At 43.5% G+C, this 18,044-nt stretch overlaps 1 protein-coding gene across 9 annotated transcripts in view; it reads right to left on the minus strand.

The window, feature by feature from the left end:
- The window catches only part of PAPOLG (poly(A) polymerase gamma), a 146,337-nt gene that overhangs the window by 63,400 nt on the left and 64,893 nt on the right, over nt 1-18,044 (minus strand). For 8 of the 9 annotated variants that reach the window (XM_030196198.1, XM_030196192.1, XM_030196190.1 and 5 more), the window contains exons 9-10: nt 6,423-6,561; nt 2,591-2,663 (exon numbers count right to left, since the gene is read on the minus strand). In XM_030196198.1, the coding sequence (XP_030052058.1) occupies nt 2,591-2,663; nt 6,423-6,561 (212 nt within the window). Of the gene's footprint in view, nt 1-2,590; nt 2,664-6,418; nt 6,562-18,044 lie in introns of those variants that run through there. The other variant, XM_030196197.1, reaches the window with a different exon arrangement.

An 18,044-nucleotide genomic window follows, 5' to 3' on the forward strand; every position in this document is an offset into this window, starting at 1 on the left:
GCCTCACACACGTCTCGCAGTTGTATTAAAAAAGTACAGTGAATACAACTCCTAGGGGAGGTGGGAAAATTGTGGTAACCTGTGTCCTGCTACCTCTGAGAACACATGCTAAAGGTAAGCAGGACAACTGATTGCCATGAATGGGAATCCCTAGTTACCAGGCTCACCGAAATCAAAGCAACAGGGACTTGCAACATTGGCAAGGCCAACCACTACTGTACAACCTGTTCCTGGCCAAATCCAAAGGTCTCTATTCTATCCTCATCCTCTTGATCTATCCGCTGCTTTTGACACTGTTGATCACAGCCTACTCCTTGATACACTGGCTTCAATTGGACTCCAGGGCTCTGTTCTTTCCTGGTTCTCCTCCTATCTCTCGCTTTGCACCTTTAGTGAACACTCTGGTGGATCCTCTTCCACTTCTTTCCTTCTACCAATCGGTGTGCCTCAGGGTTCTGTTCTCGGCCCTCTCCTGTTCTCCATCTACACTTCTTCCCTTGGCTCTCTGATATCATCCCATGGCTTTCAATACCATCTCTATGCTGATGACTTCCAAATCTACCTCTCTACCCCCAAAATCTCAACCAGCATCCAGACCAATGTTTCAGCCTGCCTATCTGATATCGCTGCCTGGATGTCTCAGCGTCATCTGAAACTTAACATGGCCAAAACCGAGCTTCTCATCTTTCCCCCTATATTTCTGTGGATGGCACTCATACTCCCTGTCTCATCTGCTCGTAACCTTGGGGTCATCTGACTCCTTTCTCTCTCCTTCTCTGCTCACATTCAGCAGATTGCCAAAACCTGCCGTTTCTTTCTCTATAACATCAGCAAAATCCATCCCTTCATCTCTGAGCACTCTACCAGAACCCTTATCCACACTCATCACCTCTCGTCTTGATTATTGTAACCTGCTTCTCACCGGCCTCCCTCTTAGCCATCTCTCTCCTATTCAATCAGTCCAAAACTCTGCTGCGCGACTCATTTTCCGCCAAAGTCGCTATGCTCACATTAGCCCTCTCCTTAAGTCACTTCACTGGTTCCCTATCCGTTTCCGCATTCAATTCAAACTTCTATATTGACCTATAAGTGCATTCGCTCTGCTGCTCCCCAGTACCTCTCCACTAGTCTCTCCCTACGCCCCCTCTCGGGTACTCCGTTCTGTAGATAAATCTCTCTTATCTGTCCCCTTCTCCTCTACTGCTAATTCCAGGCTCCGTTCCTTTTATCTTGCTGCACCTCGCACCTGGAATAGACTACCCGAGCCTGTACGTCTAGCCCCGTCTTTGGCCGTTTTCAAGTCCAAACTTAAAGCCCACCTCTTTACCACTGCTTTTGACTCCTAACCACTACTACCTTGCCCTGTCCTTTTATCCTCACCTCTTTATTCCCTTACCCTTATTGTTCTGTCTGTTTACCTGTCTTATCTAGATTGTAAGCTCTTTGAGCAGGGACTGTCTTTTGTGTATGGTGTACAGTGCTGCATATGCCTTGTAGCGCTATAGAAATGGTAAGTAGTAGTACGGCTGCTGCATAAGCCCAGCAGTACTTCCGGTTTAGCGAGTGGTAAGCCCGTGTTGGGCTTACCGCTGGCTTAGTAAAAGACTCCCCCAAACTAGCTGTCATGTCAGATGTGCTGCTCAAAGAAGTAATGAGATGTAAAATGTTGCAGCTCTGCAAATCTCAACTGGAGGCAGACCTCAAGTGGGCTACTGCCAACATGGGTTCAACATTGAGCCGTGACATGACCCTGGCCTGGACTAAGTGAAGGAGATGCAGTCTGCTAGCCACTTGGATAAAGTGTGTTTACCAATGACTGCCCCCATCCTGCTTGGGTCAAAATAAACAAAGCTGGGTGGATGGACTGTATGGACTTTAGTACGCTCCAGATAGAAGGCTAAGGCTCACTTGCAGTCCAAGGCAGGCAGTATGCTTTCACCAGGGCAGGCATGAGGCTTCAGGAAAATTGTTGGAAGGACAGCTGAATGATTAAAATGGAACTCTTGACACCACATTAAGAAGGAACTTAAGTAGGTCTTCACACACATCCTATGATAAAGCTGTGTAAGGTGGATCTGTTACTAGGGCCTGAAGCTCACTGACCCTGAGAGCTGAAGTAACTATACTGTCACCAAAAACAAAACCTTCCAGATCAGGTACTTCAGATGACAGAAATGCCTTTTGAGCCACTCAATTATATCAGATTGGTGAGTACAACATTGAGGTCCCACAGAAAATTTATCACTGCATACATATTTCTCAAGAAGAGCCTTACAAAGTGATACAGTTCAAAGTTCACGCACTCCTTCAGTAATCAAGTGATATATTAAGTCTTCCAAACAGTATCCAGTACTATGGTTGTGAGGCGGACAAATATGATATAAAATAGTGTAGTTACTTTGGTAGGAAGCAATGAATATGCAAGAGATCTATTTGTATGCAGTGCCTCCAATATAATGGTTCTAAAATTGTTACATATAAATTCAAACAAAATCACACACACATACAAAAAAAAAAAAACCCAACCCTGCTACCACAATGAAACATGGCTTACTGCATTAGTCCCTGTCTAGTTGCTACTGCCACATACCCTGGGATCCCAGACTGGTAAGTTAAGGTTGCTCTCCTCTGGTTGCTTCAGCAGCACTGGATTTGGCCATTCCCTGAAATTAAAGGAGAAATTACTTCTAACCTGGTAAGGAAAGGAAATTAAAATCCTGCCATACCAGTCCACACTAGTGGGCTGTACCTCCCTAACAGCAGAGGAAGGCAGAGAACAGTGAAGTTCAGTGACCTCACCATCACTATAAGGATTGGTGCAGCCCCCATTCTCTTCAATATGTTTTTGTTGAAGCCAAAACTCAGATTTGTCATAGCCAAAACCCAAGCATAGGAGACTCTGAGGCTCATTTTCAAAGCACAGAGACTGTAAAAGTTATATAGGTTACTATGTAACTTTGTAAGACTATGTACTTTGAAAATGAGCACCTATGTACTCAAAGAGGAAATCCCATAATGACTGAATCACTTTTCTGTCAATTCTGTCTCTACTTGTAATCCTTCTAATCTTGCACCCCCTTTCCCTGTGAGGAAAGGAAATATCAGGTAAGTGAAAAAATGTCTATTAGCTTCCTGCTAGACCAACTCAGACTAGTGCGATGTACTCAAGGTTTTCTGTTCAAGTTGGGAAGACAATACTCCAATGACTGCTTGCCCAAAAGTACCATCTTGTTTTGCTTGCATATCTAGCCTGTAGTGCTTCATGAAGTAATGAAGCAACAACCCACTGCCTCCCTATAAAAAAAAAGAAAAAGGTTTCCAATAGTGATGCTACCTGTGCCTCTGCTCATGAGGTTACCTGAGCACTTGTCAAATAGCCTGCAAAGCTGGTGGCAATAGTTTCTTCAAGAGATACACAGAGCTTATTACTTCCTTAATCCATCTAGGATTTAAATACTGCCTGCCCTCAGACCTTTGTGTACCACAAATGGTCCAGCCTCTGGATTTAGATACTGCCTGCCCTCTGAGACCTTTGTGTACCACAAGTGTTCCAACCTCTGGAATGGATATATCACCTCCAAGTACCTGATAAGGAATTTGTGGACAACCAACACATGAAATGCTGCGGCCCTCCTTACTCTTCCAGGAAAAAAAAAAAAAAAAAGGTTAGAAGACAAACCTCCTGGTTTACATTAAAAGCCAGCAACCTCTTGTAAAAAGAAAGGTACTGTGACACTGAATTCTCCAAAAAGGACCTGAATGGTCTCTGTAAGAGGACCTGCAACTCTGATACTTGTCATGTCAAGCAGATTGCCACCAGAAACACCATCCCTTAGCAACAGATCCTTCAGCGGTGCCTTTTTAATGAGAAAAAAAAAATAAAGTAGCCAAATGCTTGTCGTCTGGTCAGAGAACCGAGTTCAATTCCCACTGCAGGTCCCTGTGACTTTGGGCAAGGTCACTTAACCTTCCATTGGCCCAGGTACAAAATAAGCACGTGCATAAACTGCTTTGATTGTAACTACAGAAAGGTAGCATATCAAACTTTTGGGTTTTTTAAAGACCTACGATTGCTATGTAGAACCTGTGTTTTAAGCAGAAAGCTGCAAAATAAGCAAGGACAGAGTTTTTTCCTCCTGTTCAAAAAGAAAATGCACATCCAGGAATCAGATCTATCCCATCCTATGAAGGGCCTTATGGAGTGGGAAGGAACACACAGGCCTCCTGAAACTCTTCAGAACTGGGTCTCCCTCTAGAACCTCCTCTGCTTGAGCATCTGGCATTTTAAGAAGTCACCCGAGATGTCAAAGGCAGTTCTTCACCCCTGAAAATGTGTACCACAGGCAACTCATCTGCCTGAGGAAGTTTTCCCTCCTCCAGACTGACAACATCCAAGCCACAATCTTCATCCTGCTAGGTTCCCACAGGACCTCCAGATTATACTCCTGTGACTCAAGGGCCACCTGGTGCATCTTCCTGAGTGCTGCTCTGGAGCCCCCACTATACTACTTCTGCTGGGTTACCCCATGGAGGAATGCTAGAACCTTCTGCAAGCAGTTGGTAATCTCTACCACTAGTTGCTTCCAGACCCAAAGAGCTACTTGGGTTTCTCTGAAGCTGGACAAGGCCTTAGGGGGTTATTCTAGGTATCCTTCCTTTTGTACCCCACTGCACAAATGACCAGCAGCCCTACCACCATGGCTGTTATTCCCGCAGGCAGGAAACTACTGTGACACAGCTTGTGCACTCAGGTCCTCACACAGCATACAGCTGTTTACTGCAATCTCCTGTTTCCCCACTGCCTCTCCATCACACGCAGGACAGTAAGTTCCTGCTGCCAAGGGGAAGTGACATATGCTGCACGCTTCAAATTGCCAGCCACGAATACCATGTGCTGGTATCTCTTAGAAACCTTCCCTGATGTTGCAGTCTGCCTCCTTCCTGGTCTTCTGCCACCACAACAGTTCAGGATGTTCTTCTCTGCTCTGCAGGACCACTCCCCCCAACTCCCAAAGGAGCCTCTGCCCTAAGGTAGTTTCAGAAGGGGGGGGGGGGGGGAAGAGAGGCAAAGGATCACCATATTAGGGAGGGGTGCTCCCCTTGAGAGGCTCCTTGGCCATTTACTGAGCACCGCCCATTTGGGTGCAGGCTGGGATCCCATGGGACCTTCACTCCCTGGTTCTATCCCCTCAGGAGAGGGCCATGGCCCACTCCTGGTATACAAGGCTATAAAATACCCTTTGCTCAGCTATGTTTAGTACAGAGCTGTTTGGTTTTGCAGATCAGCCAGCTTTGTATATATAACTTATTCCCTTATCTATGATCTATAGCTATAGCTTGTGTCTTCTTGGCTTTCTCAGGGACAAGTTAACAGAAAGGTTTGCTTGGCCTAAAATAATGGCCATAAACTTTAAAACCTCTGTTTCAAACAAACAGACTCTGAATTAATACAGAGACACCCTCAGTGAAGGACAAGTATGAGTGATAAGTATTCAAGGGAGGGAGGTTGTAAAGGGCAAATGACGGATAATTGGGAAAAATACCAAAGAAACAATTATGTGAAGGTGACCTTAGAGGTCAGAGTTGAAGAATACCAGATAAGTAAGAGAGAAAATATAAGTGATTGGACAAAATTAAGCTTCAGTATTTTGGCTAAGTACATCTTGTACCAGTCAGATTCTAATAGCTTACAAAGGAAACACAGAGATTATTTTTCTTATACTGAAATTTAGAGTGATATAAATAAGAATTCAATTTTCTGTAACATTGGGATAAAAGAATTTTTATTGTAACCGTTTACGCTAATAAAGTTTAGCATTATTAGAAAAGAGAAAAACTGAACTCTGGAGTGTTTTTCCTTTGCCAGAAGGGCTTTCTTTCAGTCTCTTCTGAAGTTGTTCAGCTCCCCCCCCCCCCCCTTTAGAGGCAAGAGTGGGGGGGGATATACAGCTGAGATAAGGTCTTTGCACTGACCAAGAGCTCCATTTGAAGTTAGGATTCCCAAAAGTTAGACTAAGGCTCCTGATCCTGGATGGAACCAGTCTAATTGTTGCACCGACTTAAGATTGTAGCTGCCTGCCAGAGGCAGAGAAAATACTGGAGCGAAAAAAAAAAATCAGGGCTGAACCAATCCTTATAGTGTGTCAACAACCTTCAGCATTCTCTGCCTTCCATCTGCTGTGGGGGGCATAACCCATTAGTCTGGACTAGTCCAATAACAAGATAAGGAAACCTGGTTCTACAAACCCATATAGAAAAACATTACTATAAAGAAATACATCAGTTCAATGATTCCACACAGATGTTCACAACTAAATTACAGTTTGCCATGCTAATTAAACAAATGATTCCTTGTGTTTTTTAAAGACAAAGAATAGAAAATATAGATACGAGGTTAAATTATGAAGAAAAGTGTTACTTACCATTTAGAAAAAACTAAGAAGAATTTGTGGACAAGAGTGGATGCTACTGCATTTGGATATAACTGACACGTCCTGGCTACCAACATTGCCCAAGAGACACCACCCAGAAATCCTAGCATGTTCGAATAAATTCCACGCCCTGGGAACAATAAAATTGTATGCATAAAGTTTTAGAAAATACAACACAAAGGCTTATTTAAAAGTAGCAGTGCATTCTTACTGCAGGGGTTTTGTTGGTAAAATTAAAATAGTCATTAAGCAAGATAAGAACCATATGAAATGCGCAAGCCCCCATCTCCTCCCCCCAAACAAGACACAGAAATATATTGTACTTTGTCTTATATTCTTTTATCCCATTTGAATGCAAAGCAGATCATAAAGAGCAGCTTTACAGTAAGGGAACTACAAACTATTTCAATTTAAAAGTTTGCATTGATTTTAATGTCTCCTTAAATAATATGTTTTTAAATGCTTTTCTAAAATTCAAGTAGGATGTTAATTGTCAAATTTGTGAGGAAATATCGTTCCTATTTTTTATATCAGGAGTACTAAAATGTTTGCAAACTAATATTCTTCACTGAAGGGAATTCTCGATCCAGTCCTTATTGTTCAATTAGAAAATGGGAAACATGTGTAATCGCCCTGGATCTTCAAGCATTTTGACCATGAACATTTTTTTTTTTTTTAAGGTATTTTAAAATATGTGAAGTTACTGTAAACCAGTGAAGCCTACTCAGAAGTGATGTTGCTCTTCCAAATTTTCCTAGCTGAAAAACCAATCTTGCAGCCATATTCTGTAATGATTGCAATTTCCTTTGTAATTAAGAGAACTAGCTATGTTGAATTACAATAATCCAATTGTGGAACTAAAATAGATTCCATTCTGAAACTTTTATCATTTAAAGAAGACTAAATAAATTCACAACTAATGAGCTAACAAATTTTTTTTTTATTTTACATCAATCCGATATTTAAAGGATAAATTGGAGTCTAACATAATTCCTAAAACTTTGTATCTATTTGTTTTCAGTGTTTCACCTCAAGATAGTACAATTTATTTATATAGTACTGCCAAAAAGTCTCAAAACCAAATTTTATTTCTTGCTTAGTTTTAAAAAGTTAAATTGGACAAATATCTACTAAATATACAACTTAGGGCATCTTTTCTCTGATTAGTGTAGAATTTATTTTCAATTTGTACAATTATAAAGCACATTTAGACAATGGACATTAATACTCTGACCCTTATTTTAGGAGCACTATTTGAAACTTACATGGGGAGTCTGCTAAAAATCCCACTATGGGTCCTTGTGGTCATGGGCAAGCCATTTGAATGCCTATTAATTTTGGTGCTTAAAACTAAGCCTTCTGGTGAAAATGCCTATCATACCTAACTACAAAAAAAAAAAAAAAAAAAAAACCCAAACCAAAACAAACAAAAAAAACCATGTAGACATGTGGAATACCAATTTCCATGTGTAAATTGCATTGTTCTCTCCATTCGGGTTTTCAATATGTGTCTCTGTAAAAATGTTCTCCTGCTATGCATACACTCCTTTATGGATATTAGGAAAGGAAATTACTCCAGCAGATCCTTTTCTAAAATACCAGCATTAAACACATCCTAGCCTGGAGTTATCAAGACCGATTTCTACAGTCTGTCTAAAACATTGCATGTAGGCTGTTGAGAAATGAGAAATTAGGTCTTACCTGATATTTTTCTTTCCATTAGTTCTTCACACTATTCCAGGACAAGTGGGTAGTTATGGCCATCGACCAGCAGGAGGAGATAGAAAACCAACGACAGGATCCAGAACAGTGAGCAGGGCAGTCAGAAGCAAAACAGGCTGAAAACACCAGGAGGTCTCCTGGAATAGTGTGAAGTAATGGAAAGAAAATTATCAGGTAAGACCTAATTTCTCCTTCCATTATGTTCTATCCCACTATTCCAGGACAAAAGGGATGTTCAAAAGCAATCCCTGCGAGGGTGGGACATCAGCCTTGCTGCTTTTAAGACCGCCGCCCCAAAGGACGCATCTGACCGCACAGCAACATCCACTCTATAATGCTTGCTGAAAGACTGCAACGACAACCACGTCAACGCCCTGCAAATGTCTACCGGAGAAGACAACGACGTCTCTGCCCACGACGTTGCCACACACCTAGTCGAGTGGGCCTTCAAATCCAAAGGCGAAGTCTTCCCTGCCAGGAGGTAGGGGGATGACACCGCCTCCTTCAACCAGCAGGCAATGGATGGTTTGGAGGCCATTAGGCCCAACTTCTGTTTACCGAACAAAACAATCTATCAGCGCGACGAAAACTCGTTAGTTGCCTCCAGATACCGGATAAGAACTCTTTGAACATCCAGAAGCCGCAAGGACGCATACCGGCTCCCCATGTCCTGCCAACGAAAAGACGACAGCTCTACCGACTGATTAAGATGAAATTCCGAGACCACCTTGGGCAGAAAAGACGGCGCTGTTTGTAGAGACACCCCCCTCCGAAAAACGGAGAATGGGGTCCCTGCAAGAGAGTGCCTGGAGCTCAGAAACGTGACGGGCTGAAGCGATAGCCACCAAAAATACCGCCTTCAGAGTAAGATCCTTCAGGGAAGCCTGATGAAGAGGCTCAAAGGGAGGACGATGAAGCGTTCCAAGCACCAGATTGAAATCCCAGTCAGGGCAGGGAGCCCGAAAGGGCGATCAAAGACGACCCATTCCTTTCAGAAAATGGACCACATCCGGGTGAGCCGCCAGCGAAGAATTGAGCAAGCGCCCTTGGAAGCAGGCCAAGGCCGTCACCTGGACCTTCAAGGACCCCAGCGCCAAGCCCTTGTGCACCCCCCTGCTGCAGAAAATCAAGGATGCTGCTCACTGAAGTGCTAAAGGGATCCAAACCCCTTTCCGCGCTCCAATCTTCAAATATACGCCAGACACAGGCATAGGCCGAAGAAGTAGACCGCTTGCAAGCCTGAAGCAGGATAGTAAAACCGAATCCGAATAGACCTTCTTCCTCAAATGAGACCTCTCAATGGCCATGTCATAAGACCAAAGTGGGAGGATCTTCCATGGCTACAAGTCCCTGCTGGAGAAGACCCCTCTCCTGTGGAAGCCACAGCGGCTGGCTGTCTAGAAGACTGATGAGGTTGGCATACCGTGCAGCGGCCCCAGGAGTCTACCCCCACAGAAGGAGCAGCGCTTCACCACCTCAGAGGGGACCGACATGCTGCCGTGCCAAAAAACACCCGGTCAGAGGCCCAACTCACAAGAATGCACGGCAAGCTCCGCTAACTTGCTCTCTCCTTATATTTTTTAATTTTGGCGCTACTGTTTAATAGAAAAAAAGGCACGCCGCGGGAACCGCACGACCGTTACCATGGCCCACTAACAGAACCCCAACTCACCACCTGGATCCTGGAACAGGGTGTGCACCCCCCCCCCCCCCCGGAACTCTCCAACCTCCTCACCCACAACCGACACCACTGGACTGGAGTCGTTCTGATACGACCAGAAGAAACGTGGTTTTTTTTTTTTTTTTTTGGTTGCTGCACAGACAATGCCACAAGAGAGGCTCAGGAGGGAAATAAAGGGAAGAAAGCCTCCAGGGGGGGAGCAAGACAGGGACCCAGCAGCACCAGGTATGTCTGGTTCCCAGCTGAGTCACACTTGAGGAAATTTAGTCACCAACCGGACCAGGAGAAACGGTGTCCATCCACCTGCTGAAGATACTGAGGAACTGGGTGGCTAGCACATGGCTAGGTAGTAGTGCTCAGTTCTGGATTTTGTATCTCCACCTGCTGGTTGATGGACACAACTGCCCACTTGTTCTGGAATAGTGGGATAGAACGTAATGGAAAGTTTGTTAAAGTACAATGAGAACATGTTTTTACCACGATACCCTTGTTTAATTGAAAACAATCTTATGAAATACAGGTAAGAAACAATTCTGTGTTTGAGACAAAGGAGCATGTTCAATGAAGTGAAGTAAAATGGAAAAAGTTATATCCTACCTGATATTTTCTTTCCTTTTGTTCTACCAGACCAATCCAGCCTAATGGGTTATGTCCATCCACCAGCAGATGACAAAATAGTTCTTGTGATCATAGGCACTAGGTATAAGAGGCTTGGGAAGACTAAGCCTCCCCAGCCACAAGCCCCCAACTTTTACCAGGCTGCTCCAGATGCCTGCATCATTTTTCCCTCTCCATCCCGGTTCCAGCAGCTTTTCCCCTTTCCCAGACTGTTCCGGCATCTGTCCTTCTCCCTCCCTATGGCAGACCCTCTCACATTTTCCCCTTGCTGCTGCAACAATTGAATCAGTTTGCCTTGGGCCTTCCCTAAGATGTGTCCCGCCCTCAATGATATGACTTCCTGCTTCCACGAGGGTGAGTTGGGTTACAGGGAAGGCCCAAAGCCCTGAGGTAGGCCAATTCAATTGAAGCAATGCCACTCCTGGTGGCAAGGGGAAAAAGTGAGAGGGACTGTGGGGAAGGAGAAAGAGAAGGGAGGGGAAGGAAAGGAAACAGAAGCTGGATAAGCGAGATGGAGGAAAAAGAAGTGTTGCTCTACTGGACCAGGGGAAGGGGGAGGAACAGACAAGACAGGAAGAGGTACTGGACCAACAAGGAAAGTAGAAGGGAGAGAGAGGGAGAGACTAGAGGAGAGGAAGAGAGGGGGGAAGACACTGGACTGAAGAGGAGATATAATGGGTTTGGGGGGGGGGGGGGAGAGAGGGATATTGGTCCAAGGTTAGAGAGCATGGAGGAGGGTGTGCGAGGTTTGGGAGTAAGGGAGAAGAGAGGCGGAACAGGAAGACAGAAGAGATATGGGCATGGAGGGAGCATAGGAATAGGGACACCGAAAAACAATGCTGGACAGAGGAAATTATCCCAGTGTGTCCTTAATGTTGGACACTGTGGGGGGGGGGGGGGGGGGGGGGGAGAGGAGATGCTCATCACAGGGGAAGGGATGTGGACTGCAGGACAGGTTAAGATAGGGATGCAGAAGAGAGATGCTGAGAGCACAGATGCTGAAAATAGGAGGATAAGGCCACTGACAGGCTAGATTCTGAACTTGGAGGGAGGGAGGAAGGAATAAGGAAAGAGACAGGGATACAGAGGGGAAATGCTGGACAGGACCGATATGGATGCTGAGGGAAGATGGATGATGGACATGGAGAGAAGAAACGTCAAATGGACAGGATACCCTGCGAAGACAGGAAACACCAGAAAAGAGACACTGGGACCAATGCAAAGACAGGAAACATCAGAAAAGAGAGACACCAACACAAATAGAAAAAAAAATGCTCAGACAACAAAGGTAGAAAAAAAGTATTCTGAATGTATTAATTGGAATATGTTGGCTTTTGAAAATGCACATCTTTGGTATTTTGCATTTGTTTCTATTTCTCTATTATTGTTGTGTGCAGATTCTGACTTCCTGAGGTTTCCAGTTCAGTTTCTTGCTTTCATACTTCTTACTATACAAACAGATTCTACAATCTAAATTTTTAAGGAACCCTTGAAGAGAGTTTGAGGATCTCTAGGGTTTCACAGAACCCAGGTTTAAAATCACTCGACTAAGGTGTAGTACTGTGCTAGTATGTAGTTCTGTGTAGAGATCTTGTTGCAGTCGTATTTGTTTTGCGAGTTTTTTTTTTCCCCAACAGGTAGTGTATTGGTGTTTTAGAGCATGGTGTACTATTTACAGTGCTGCCTTTTCATGTTTAAGGTTGCTGCTTTTTGAGTCTTGGGAGTTAGTGCTGTTAAGGTATAGCAAGGTTCTGAATGTGTTTTTACACAAGTTTGTGTATAGCATTTTGAAGTGGAAGGATTGTTTGCTGGCCCTACTGAAGTGACATCAAGACTTTAATTTTAGGCTATCATAACAGACAAGCCTTTGGATGTTGCAGAATCCATTGTATGTTGAGGTGGCTGTCTTTATAGCAGACGTCTGTGTGATAAAGTTTAAATTGAGATACTGACAAATGAGAAATCTTTAAATACAGCTGAATTGTCTTCATAGGTCTGTATGTGATTTAGAGTTTGAAATAATTGAGTTTAAAATATGTAATATCATCCATGAATGCACGTGAAGGCATTATTTGTCAATAAGAGCAGCCAGCAGTACTTCCTTGGGCTTCAGTCCCGTCACCATTTCAAATTTATACACTGAATGCACTGCGAAAAGAACTTCGCTCACAGAGGATCAGTTTCACTTATTGGGGTGGTATATATCACTCTTCTTGATGAGCCACTATTAGCATCTTTGCACTCTGGTCCAGCATATTCCTTTCTGCCAATACTCCATGCCCATCAGCTTCTTTATACTTCTCCTCCTTGCCCCCCATGCCTTCCAACTACATTGTGCAGCCAAGGAGACAGTTGGAGAAACCTGAGGTTCATGACGAACATGTTGACCTTGTGATTACCAGTCTCATGGGTCAGAAAAATAAAAAAAACGGAGGGTTGGAGAGGAAAGGATGTGTGTGAGAGGGGCAGGTGAGAGATGTAAGAAACAAGGAAGTCAACTGGACGCAGGCCTCTATAGAGGCGTAGGCATCTACTGATACTAATCCACTTTAATTCAGTAGCATTATATATACATATATATATATATATATATATATATATATATATACACATATATACACACACACACATTTTTTTTTTTAACTGAAGTTTGTGCTGTTTAATTTTCTGTCAGTTCCTTTATTCAGCATTTGATAGCTTTTATTAAATTTAGATATTAAGATATGCATTATCTGAAACTAGTTTGCTGCTCTTCTTCTACATGTTGTCAGACAATAAAGGACTCAAGCCCTGTCCCAGCCCCACCCCCACCCACTTTAGCCAACCCAAACAGCTGAGCCACCGACCACCTATGCTTGTGATTCATCCCTTAAGAGTATTGTGCAGCCTGGAATGTTCATTTCAGTTAGCCAAACAGTGGTGCTTCTGACCATATTGCAGGTCATGGCTGAGATGGTGGTATTGGCTGAATGAGAAAGAATAACAAAGGCATATATACCACTGGCATACAGGTGGTCACTGAAGCAGGAGACTGGAGTTCTCCATTTTATTTTTCGACGTTTGCTCTGAACTCAAATAGACAGAAAGTCGCATGACAGAAACACTAAAGAAAAGAACAGAGTGGGTTTCTGGACTGGTCTCGTAGGATTAAAAGAAAAATGATCAGGCAAGACAAATTTTCCTTATTGTCATCATACCAGACCAGTCTAGAGTAATGGGATATAGTGAAGCAGTGCCCACAAAGCGTGGGACTCCAGGGATAAATATAAATAAAGGTGTCCAAACCTTGACAGCACAAAGAGAAAAGCTGTATGGTCTTGGACCAGGTGGCCTAAGACTACGAGAGAGCGAGAGACAGAGAGACTCAAAGAACTACATTAAGACTGCAATTGAGAGAGTAAATTCATCTTTAGTGCAGCTATATGCCCCCATCACAACAACCAACCATTCTCCAGCACTGCAAATCCCTTCAAAGCTACTTAAATAAAAAGGAATGTAATTTAAAGAAAAAACAATTGATTCAAATCCCACGGTATCTGAACGCCCAAACACTTAAAACTAGACCCAGCTCGACTTCCGGTGACGTCACTGTCCTCGATGGAAGCCTGATTTTGTGGCTCCCGAGTAATCCAGCTAAAATAGCGAACTATAGCAGTAAATACGACGCATTTTGACTCATTCCCGCTGATCGAACCTCGTTTGAAAGGTTGGAAGGTAGAATGGCACAAAAGTTAAAGAACTCAGAGGCGAAAAGCGCGATGCGCAGTAGCCAGCGTACATCTAAAACGCCCTCGCGCCATGTCTCACCACACCTCGAAGAGGCCTCAGATTTTGAGTCGGAAAGATCGGAAGAAGACACAGGCAGTGTGAGGAACTCACATTCTGCTCGTTTGCTTATGGATTTGAAAAAAGATTTAGCGCATATGAAAGCGGACATAGTAGAGCGCATTGATAATTTACGAGGTGAACTTAAAGAAGTAGGTACCCGTATAGAAGATCTAGAAGTGCGGATGGATGAGCACGTGGAAGTAGTACAACAAATGCACCTACGTGAGGAAGGAACTACAACGCAGATAACTGACCTACAATATAAGATAGATGACATTGAAAATCGCAGTAGACGTAAAAATCTGCGATTTCGTGGGGTGCCAGAAGGAGGGAGCCAGGAAGAGGTCTTGAAAATAGTGCAAGAGGTTTGTGGACAGCTTCTAGCGGCACAGCCAGATATGCCTTTACCAGAGGTCGAGAGGGCCCATAGAGCGCTGGGTAATTCGCAAAATAACAGACCAAGAGACATTATTGTTCGGTTTTGGAAATTCACTGAAAAAGAGCAATTACTTGCTTTGGCACGCCAGAAGAAAGAACTAATGTATAATGAGACTTTGATAACAGTATATCAAGACCTGTCAGCAAATACATTGCAATGGCGTAGAGAGATGAAACCAATACTGGACACTTTGAATAAACATAATATCAAATATCGATGGGCCTTCCCATTTGCCCTCTGCTTTGTTATAGCAGGCAAATCATATCGAGCACGCACTGTAGCAGATGCGAAACAACTTCTTCAAGTAGCAGGCCTAATGGAACTGGAAGCGGAGGAGACAACAGCGGCCAGCAAGGCGCGGGATAAAGTTCATCAATGGAAACAAGTCTTCAATAAAGCAAAGAAGCTGCGTAAGACGACAACACGATCTGTGACTTGAACTGGGACAACACTAAGATTTTGTTATTCATGATAAGAGAGCACCCAGAGAAGTGAAAAGAAAGGTGCACTTGTATTGAACTGAAGAGTCGTATTTCAGGGATGAAGGGAGGTTAGGGAATCGGGCGGTGTGAGAGGCTGTTGACCTTGTTGGGAGCTTCATGTGGGTGAGTGTGGGAAGAGTTTTTTCTGTTTTCTACACTTCACACATGGAATACATTGTTGGGGCTGGGGTTGGGGAGGGTGGGTGGGAGGGGTTCTTAATCTTCTTCTATGTCTGTAAATGGGAAGGATTCTACTATAGGTGCTGGTATATGCAGTCTCTAATTAAGGAAGTTAGATGCTACCAGATCTAAAAGTAATAACCTGGAATGTTAAGGGTTTAAACTCTCCGAGAAAAAGACAGTTGATATATCAAGAATTAGCCAGATTGCATCCACAGGTGGTAATGTTACAAGAAACACATTTGAAACGAGCACATGAACATTTGTTTCACCCTACCTCATATTCAAAAATCTATTTTGCCTCTGATATTACCAATAGTAAGAAGCGAGGAGTGGCTTTACTTTTTCATGATAGTATACCAATACAAGTTCAGCAAATTAAGAGAGACCCAGCAGGGCGGTACCTTCTTATTAGGGGAATGCTGGAAGCTAAGGAATATACTTGGGGATCTATATATGGGCCGAATGCAAACCAAACCTCCTTTTTAAAAACGTTAAAGAGGAATATTAGACCTATGGTAGGAGGCCAACTCATATTGGGAGGTGATTTTAATGTTACCATGGACCCGAACTTAGATCGATCGGGACCTGTCTCCCGAACGGATAGAACACTGGCGGGTCAGATGGCTACATGGGTGGAAGAAATGGGTCTCTTTGATACATGGAGGGATGGGCATCCATTGGATAGGGATTACTCATTCTACTCTTCAGTACATGCCTCATATTCCCGTATAGATTTTCTTTTTCTAGATAAATTACTGGGGGGACAAGTGAAAGATACACAGATTGGAAATATTACTATTTCAGATCATGCACCCTGTGAGGTATTATTGTCCCTCTCTGGGATAGCTGATGGACATAAAAGGTGGACCTTTAACAACACTATGCTAAAAGATGAACACATCTGTGCAGATTATGTGAAGATGCTTAAAGAATATTTACATTTTAATCTGGATTCAGGCCCTTCCATTGCTATTGTCTGGGACGCTTTGAAAGCGGTATCCCGTGGCCACTTTATGAAAGTGGCGGGTCGCCTTAAGAGGCAACGGGAATCGCTAAAGAGATACTGGAGGGGTAAGATTGAAGAATTTGAGATTATTCATAAGCAAACAGGTTCACCTAGGATATATAGATCTCTTCAGGAAGCGAGGCTCCAATTAGATGAGCTGCTTTTTAGAGACCTTGAGTTTATTAATGAGAAGCTCCGTCTCCATGCGTACAATGGAAGAAATAAAATTAACCGTCAACTGGCCCTACGTTTACGTAAACTTAGGATGGACAGGAACATATTCCGAGTTAAAGATAAAAGGGGCACAACTCTTTCCACATCTCAGGCTATTGGAGAGCGATTTAGGGAATTTTATGCTGAATTATATACTAAAGATTCCTCTATACAAAATACTGCTATCCAAGCATATCTAGAGGAATTAAATCTTCCAGTCCTGCTCCCGGAGCACTGGAGCACATTGGAAGCTCCGATAGAGGTTAAGGAGGTCCTTAAAGCTATCAAGACACTGCAGACAGGCAAATCTCCGGGGGTGGATGGATATACTGGAGAATATTACAAGACATTTGCCCCATATCTTGCGCCTATATTGACAGAGGTTTTGAATTTTGTTAGGGAAGGAGGGAATTTGCCTCCAACCATGAAGGATGCTTGGATAGCAGTTATTCCCAAACCCAATAAGGAGATAACTGAATGTGCTTCGTACCGCCCGATTTCTATACTAAATGTTGATGTACGAATCCTGGCCAAAGTAATGGCCACTAGGTTGGTGGGTATTTTACCGACCCTAATACACTCTGATCAGGTAGGCTTTATAATGGGCAGACAAGCCTCTGATAATATTAGAAGGACGATGGACGTCATGTACTTGGCGCAGCAGCAAAAGTCCCCATGCTGTTTGCTAAGTATAGACGCTGAGAAGGCCTTTGACCGGGTGCATTGGTCCTTTCTGCACTCGGTCTTACAAAAGTTTGGGTTTGGACCTATGTTTAGAGGGTTGGTGCAAGAATTATACACTGCACCTAGGGCCTGTGTTAAGATTAATGGTAACTCTTCCCCTTTTTTTGAGTTATCTCGAGGAACTCGTCAGGGTTGCCCACTCTCCCCCTTATTATTTGCTCTAGTACTGGAACCTTTAGCTCATAATATCAGATCCAACCCGGGTGTCCAAGGGCTGAAGGCGGGGAGATGGGAGTCAAAAATTGCTCTTTTTGCAGACGACATTTTGTTGACCTTAATCTCACCCTTAACATCTCTACCAGCAGTATTTACGGAGATTGAGGCATATAGTCAAGTATCAGGATTTAAAATTAATTATACAAAGACTGAAGCCATGGCAGTGGGGATGGAGGAGAGAGACTATCAGACCTGCTGTCAGACATATCTGTTGACTTGGGTCAAGCAGGGATTACGGTATTTGGGGGTGATACTTACCAGTAAATTGAATGACATGAGTACAGCCAACTATTTGCCCTTAATTAAGGAAATTAGGAGAGATCTAGATAGATGGGATCCCTTGCATCTCTCGTGGTTTGGGAGAGTGGCAACTGTGAAGATGAATATTCTCCCACGTCTGCTATATCTATTTCAGTCTATACCGCTTCCAATTAATAATCGTATGCTTCATTTGCTCCAAACCAGAATAGAACACTTTATA

Source organism: Microcaecilia unicolor, chromosome 3 (assembly GCF_901765095.1).
Source record: "Microcaecilia unicolor chromosome 3, aMicUni1.1, whole genome shotgun sequence".
In the NCBI taxonomy this organism is placed as follows: domain Eukaryota; kingdom Metazoa; phylum Chordata; class Amphibia; order Gymnophiona; family Siphonopidae; genus Microcaecilia; species Microcaecilia unicolor.